Genomic DNA, 6,752 nt, shown 5'->3' with positions numbered 1-6,752 from the left:
GATTAGATTCCAACTTATTACCCGCTCAAAAAATTCTGGTGGTATGGGCCTGCCGGACTTCAAATAATACTATTACGCAATTATACTCAGCAGGGTCATAGATTGGAACTGTCATGCTAAAGATAAGGACTGGGTCAACCTAGAACACTCACATACGGTTCTACCTCTTAGCCTTACCCCTTGGATCACCAAATCCTATTACCCAGACGCACTGTTAGAACACCCGCTTATCTCCAACACTTTAGAAATTTTTCATAAACTGGCAAAACAATTTGATCTAGCTAGTGTTCCTGGTAGGCTTGTGACGGTATCAGATTTTCATGCTGCGATTAATTGATTAAGGTTTTGCCACGGTATACGGTATTATCACGGTATTCTATTATTAAATTTAAATGATTAAATTTCCACCTCACTTCAATTTCATTGCTGAATTTAGGGGCTTTGGTTCACTTTTGCACATTATTATATAGTCGGTCAGTACAGACTCTGTGAACCAGGCCTAAAATAAGCCATCAAGCAGTGTCTGGCCTAACTGGTGATAACTGGTCCTGGCGCTCGGCTCCGATCCAATGGCCTGGTAATTAAGAGGGCAAATCCTTGTGGTCAAGAAGTGGTTAAACCTGAAGGAGGTGTTGTTTATAAATTACTTTACTATCGCTTTAGGCCTGGTTCACATGTATGCGGGTTGGTGGTTCACATGTATGCGGGTTGGCGGTTCACATGTATGCGGGTTGGCGGCCCACATTTGCACAGGCATAGCAGCCCATTGATTTGAACGGGCTGCTATGCCTTCATTTTCCGCAGAAAAAAGGTGCATGCAGCATTTTTTTAAAATTCAGTGGCCTTGAAATCCATCCTGCTTTTTGCACCATGCGACTAACCTGCAGTTCCTGCTCTGGCAAGCTTTCTGCATTTTTTGTATATGTGGGCACGGGATTTAAAAACAGTTTGCATGTGCAGCAACGGCAGGTAAGTCGCATGGTGCAAAAGAAGGATGGATTTCATGGCCACTGCATTTTTTTAAATTCTGCATGCACCTTTTTTTTGCGGAAAATGAGGGCATAGCAGCCCGTTCAAATCAATGGGCTGCTATGCCTGTGCAAATGTGGGCCGCCAACCCGCATACATGTGAACCACCAACCCGCATACATGTGAACCAGGCCTAAAGCAATAGTAAAGTCATTAATAGATAAAAACACCGGTCCTCCTGCAGGTTTAACCACTTCTGGATTGCAAGGATTTGCCCCTTTAAAGACCAGGCCATCGGATCAGAGCGCCAGGACCAGTCATCACCAGGTAGGCCAGACACTGCTTGATGGCTATATAATAATGTAATGTGGGCTGCTATGCGTGTGTGTGTATATATATATATATATATATATTAGAGCTGCACGATTCTGGCCAAAATGAGAATCACGATTTTTTAGCTTGGAATAAAGATCACGATTCTCTCACGATTCTCTGTGTAACAAAAAAAAAAAATTGGGATAACTTTACTGTTACGTTTTTTTTTTTTTTTATTCATTAAAGTCTATTAATTGCGTTTGAAAGACTGCTGCGCAAATACAGTGTGACATAAAATATTACAACAATCGCCATTTTTTTTCTGTAGGGTCTCTGCTACAAAAATATATAAAATGTTTGGGGGTTCTAAGTACTTTTCTAGCAAAAAAAAACTGATTTTAACTTGCAAGCAACAAGTGTCAGAAAAAGATCCAGTCTTTAAGAGGTTAAACTTCCTTTCTCCCTGGCAGAGGGAAGGAAAAGATACAATGTAAACATTTTTGTTTATAGTTACTGGGAGAGCTGTGAGAGTGAATGAGTCATCCAGCTCACTGAAATGTATCAATTCACAAGTCAGACCCAGGAGCAGAGAAACTCGGTATTTTAAGGCCCCATGCACACGGGGCGTTTTTAACGCCGCTGTAAGCAGCGTCAGACGTTTTCCTCTTGCAGCCTAAAAACGCCCCTCCATGTTATTCTATGGCCTCCTGCACACAAAGACGTTTTTAAGCTGTAAGTGGCCTAAGCGTTTTTCAGCTGCAACAAGAACCCACGGCCTGCGCGTTCTGAGGCCCAGCGTTAGAGCGTTAAAAGCGCTTGACGCTATTTAACGCTATTTAACGTTTTTATCGGCATTTTCCAGCGTCTGGCGTTATTAAGCTGTAGAAATTTTCAGAAATGTGATTGATCACTGTAATGGAGTAAAAACACAGGAAATGCATTTTTACATTTCCCAAGTGTCCTTTGCTCAGCCGTGTGGGTGGGTGGGTGTGTCTGTGTGGACATACAGGAGAGAGGGACAATGGCTGCTGATATAGGTCAGACAGAGCTTATCTCTGCAGTTGAGGCCCATCCAGAGCTGTGGGATGTCTCCCATCCCTTCTATAGTGACAGGATTAAAAAATCAAAAATCTGGATGGATATATCTGAAGCCCTAACACCAGGCTGGGACCGATTGAGCACCGCAGAGAAGAAGGAAAGAAGTAAGTTTTTCAGAAATGCATGACTTGTGTGCTGTATAATTACAAAGAATGCATATTTTAACCTTACTTCACTTTTCTTCTTAGGCAAAATTTTCCAAAAGAGGTGGAAGTCCCTGCGTGATCGGGTCAGGAGGGATCTGACAGAGGAGGAAAAAGCTAACACAAGTGGTGCAGCTGCCTCCCACAAAAGAAGACACGTGTACCACAACCACCTGGCATTCCTGCGTCAAGCAATGATAGACAGCAGTAGAGAGTAAGTCGCACATACTGTATTTTTGACTTACATATAGGGGTGCTCAGAGCATCGTTTTCTGTGAATGTATTGCTATTCTGCAGCCATTTTTTTTTACATATTTTTCAGGACAACATCTAATATTGCGGACCTGACTCAGGATGCTAGTCAGGAGGTGGTTGAAGAACCAGAGGACAGACCCCCCAGTGCTGCCACTGAAAACAGTGACATGACGATCCAATCCAGTGGATCTCATGTCTGCGATGAATCCACAATACAGGTTAGTGTCTGTCTAGTCTGTCTGCCATTCTTTTCTTCATTGTATGTATGTGACAAACTGAACCTTTTTCTTTCTTAACAGGAATCCAGGGACCAGGAATGTGCTGTGGAAGAAATTCCCGATAGTGGTGTGGGGCGTGGCCGTGGCGAGGTACCCGTTCGTGGCAACGAGGTATGTGTGCGTGGCCGTGGCGCTGTGCGTGGCCGTGGCCGCAATCAGCGTCAGAGGGGTGGCGGTATTGTCCCTCAAAACGAGGACGGGGTGTTAGCGTTGCTGCAGGAAGTGCGGCAGGAGAGGCGCAGTGGGGATGTGTTCCTCGATCCTGGCAACTCACGCGCCGCCTTCTGCCGTGCTGCATACTACATCCTGGAGGACATTGGGGGACCTGAAGAAAAGCTTTGTATGGATCGTGTGCTCGCCATCATGACACAATATAGGCATGCAAAACTAAGTGGTGGCCCGCCACCATCAAACGATCCATTCAACACTTTTCTTGATCCCCCAATGCCCTCTGTGACCTCAGCAACGCTAACACCCCACTTTCAATACCGCCCCCCTCCGCAACGCCACCTACCTACCTTGTCCCCTCCGCAACGCCACCCAACACCTGTCTTGTCCACGCCCTCCTATTTCCCACCCCATTCCTCCATTGATTTCTCCCAACCACCTACCCAGTACCCGCCACCAAACTTACCTGGAACGACATGTCCAAGCCACCCACTCGCATCCTGACATCAGCTATCCACGTTCGAAGTCACCGCGGTCAAGCCAGGACGATCAGTCAGGATACACCTACCAGCATTTGTGATTTTTTTCTTTTTTTTGTGTTTATTTGAATAAAAACCTTTTTTTGAAATGATATTTTGCCTCATTTTTTTTTAAAGTTGTATGTTGAAATAGAAGTACATCTGCACAGGCCATTGGGCTGGCACACACTTGCCACATGCAGAAGGAAACCCCCCTCCTTCTTCTGCATGTGGCAAGTGTATGCACAGACCAGGGCTGGCACACACTTGCCACATGCAGAAGGAAACCCCCCTCCTTCTTCTGCATGTGGCAAGTGTATGCACAGACCAGGGCTGGCACACACTTGCCACATGCAGAAGGAAACCCCCCTCCTTCTTCTGCATGTGGCAAGTGTATGCACAGGCCATTGGGCTGGCACACACTTGCCACATGCAGAAGGAAACCCCCCTCCTTCTTCTGCATGTGGCAAGTGTATGCACAGACCAGGGCTGGCACACACTTGCCACATGCAGAAGGAAACCCCCCTCCTTCTTCTGCATGTGGCAAGTGTATGCACAGGCCATTGGGCTGGCACACACTTGCCACATGCAGAAGGAAACCCCCCTCCTTCTTCTGCATGTGGCAAGTGTATGCACAGACCAGGGCTGGCACACACTTGCCACATGCAGAAGGAAACCCCCCTCCTTCTTCTGCATGTGGCAAGTGTATGCACAGACCAGGGCTGGCACACACTTGCCACATGCAACATTGAACTGGAACAATGGAAGAATGATAGACATCAAAAGAACTGAAATAAATGTTTAATAAAAGCTGTATGTGAAGATATCACAAAGTTTACAAGATGAATGATTTTAGACAAAATTATCCTGCCATGCCACTTCCCCATCAGGCGAGACAAAGAAATCCGCAAACTTATCTCTGATGGTCATGACTCGTGCTGTTGTTCGTAAGTCCATAAACTGCACGCGGTGCATGGGGTTACGTGGCTCTGGTTCAACGCTGCTCCTGTCGCTTCTCCTTAGGAAATTGTGCAAAACACAGCAGGCCAGGACAACCTTGGTGGCATTGTCAACATCCAGTTGCATACATGACAGCAAAACCCTCCATTTTGCTGAGCACACACCAAACGCACACTCCACAACACGACGAGCTCGGCTCAGCCGATAATTGAATATACGTTTGGTGTGACTCAGTCCATAGACACTGTATGGCCTCATCAGATTTTCTGCCAGTCCAAATGCTTCGTCGGCCACCATGACCAATGGCAAGCTTGGTTCCTCAGTACACGGTAGCGGCCTGCTTGTTGGTATGTTGAGTCGTCCTTCGTGTAGCCGACGTCCAAAGGCCGATTCTCGAAAGATGCGGGCATCACCCTGGCTGCCATATGCTCCTACATCAACAGCAAGGAATTGAAGATGGGCATCAGACAATGCCAGGAGTACCACAGAAAAATATTTCTTGTAGTTAAAGTATGCAGAGCCGGAATGGGGGGGCTTCTTCACCCTGATGTGTTTTCCATCAAGGGCACCGATACAGTTGGGGAACTGGGTTTTCTCCCAAAATTCGTCGACAACTGCTTCCCACATCTCTTCAGTCGGCTCCGGCATGACCACCTCCTTCAACTGCTCCCATATTGCCGCACATGTCTCCTTAACAATTTTGGCCACCGTGGAGACACCTAGCAGAAAATAGTGGTGTAAGGAGACAAAGCTTTGGCCAGTAGCAAGAAACCTAAAATAAAAATAAAAAATGATTACATATTACATCTATCTTTCAAAAATACATTGAAAATGTTTTAACTAGGACCTCACCACCTAACCCTCTTAACCCAAGTACTAACCCTATACAAAACACCCACAAATGATTTCACTTACCGAAGTGTCACAAGCAGCCTTTCCTCCGGTGACACACTGCTTCGCATGTTCGTGTCCATCCTGGATAGCCTTGGCCTGAGCTTCTCCAGCAGGTCATCGAAAAGCGGAACGGACATACGTGAGAAGTTGTACCACTTGTCCGGATACATGCGGAGTTGGGTGTACATGGTGGTAAAGTACCCCACGGACAGACGCTGCAACATGACAGGATGCACCCAGAACCTTCGCCGTCTGCTCCTCTCATTCTCCTCCTCCAACTGTCTCCTTCTACGCATCCTTCTCAAGATGATGAGCAGGATCGCCTCATCAACCTTCTGCATAACAGGATCCATGACTCAGAAATGCAAAAAATACTCCGAAAATACAAGAAACACTCTCAACTGATCTGAAAATGCTCTCTCCTCTCTCTCTCTCCTACCAAAATGGCTTCCACACATTGCATTGTGGTTATTTTGGGTGTGGAAAATGGAGGAGGACTGATTTTTTAAAAAAACGCTATTTAGCGCTGACGCGGCTTAACGCGGCTTAACGCTCATTAACATAATTTGAGAAACGCTGTTTAAAGCGCGTTTTTAACGCCGGTTTTTCCCGGCGTTATAACTAGCTTGGACGTACGTTTTTTTGAACGCCCCGTGTGCATGGGGCCTAAAAATGCCACAATAACAATACCGTGGCTATGCAATACCGCGATATATCGAATTACCGAAAACCGGCATATGTCTAGTTCCTGGACCCATGTCCCCTATTTTCAATAACCCCGAATTCCCGCCGGGCTTACTCTCCCCTCACCCACTAAAAGCGACAAACAACAAACCCTTACTGATCAAACACTGTCTGAAAAACTCTAAGACTATCACTAAATCTGATCTACAAACTGTTTGTAATAACGCTAACATCCCATTCTGGACTTACCTACAAATACACGATTTTCTCGCCACGCATAAGAAAAAATCCCAATTTTCACACAAACTCACTGTTCTTGAAAAGATCTGTCTGTTAGGCAAACCTATAAGAAAGACCACATCTCTGGCCTACTCTTGGCTGCAAGCTAAACATGATGAGTCTCCGGACAATTTTAAGAAGCGCTGGGAAACTGAACTAAACTTAACAATTACTGACAGCCAATGGAGCAC

At 45.9% G+C, this 6,752-nt stretch overlaps 1 protein-coding gene across 1 annotated transcript; it reads right to left on the bottom strand.

The window, feature by feature from the left end:
* Positions 1-4,596: 4,596 nt before the first annotated feature.
* On the bottom strand, positions 4,597-5,951 carry LOC309545631 (uncharacterized protein; the record flags this gene model as incomplete). The annotated part of the gene is made up of 2 exons (XM_082244885.1): positions 4,597-5,476; positions 5,620-5,951. 2 exons carry the CDS (start codon positions 5,949-5,951, stop codon positions 4,597-4,599), a joined length of 1,212 nt encoding a protein of 403 aa, XP_082101011.1.
* Positions 5,952-6,752: the final 801 nt, after the last annotated feature.

The sequence above is a fragment of the Pelophylax lessonae genome (assembly GCF_965119305.1).
Source record: "Pelophylax lessonae genome assembly, chromosome: 2".
In the NCBI taxonomy this organism is placed as follows: domain Eukaryota; kingdom Metazoa; phylum Chordata; class Amphibia; order Anura; family Ranidae; genus Pelophylax; species Pelophylax lessonae.
This window is presented reverse-complemented; position numbering and strand designations above follow the sequence as displayed.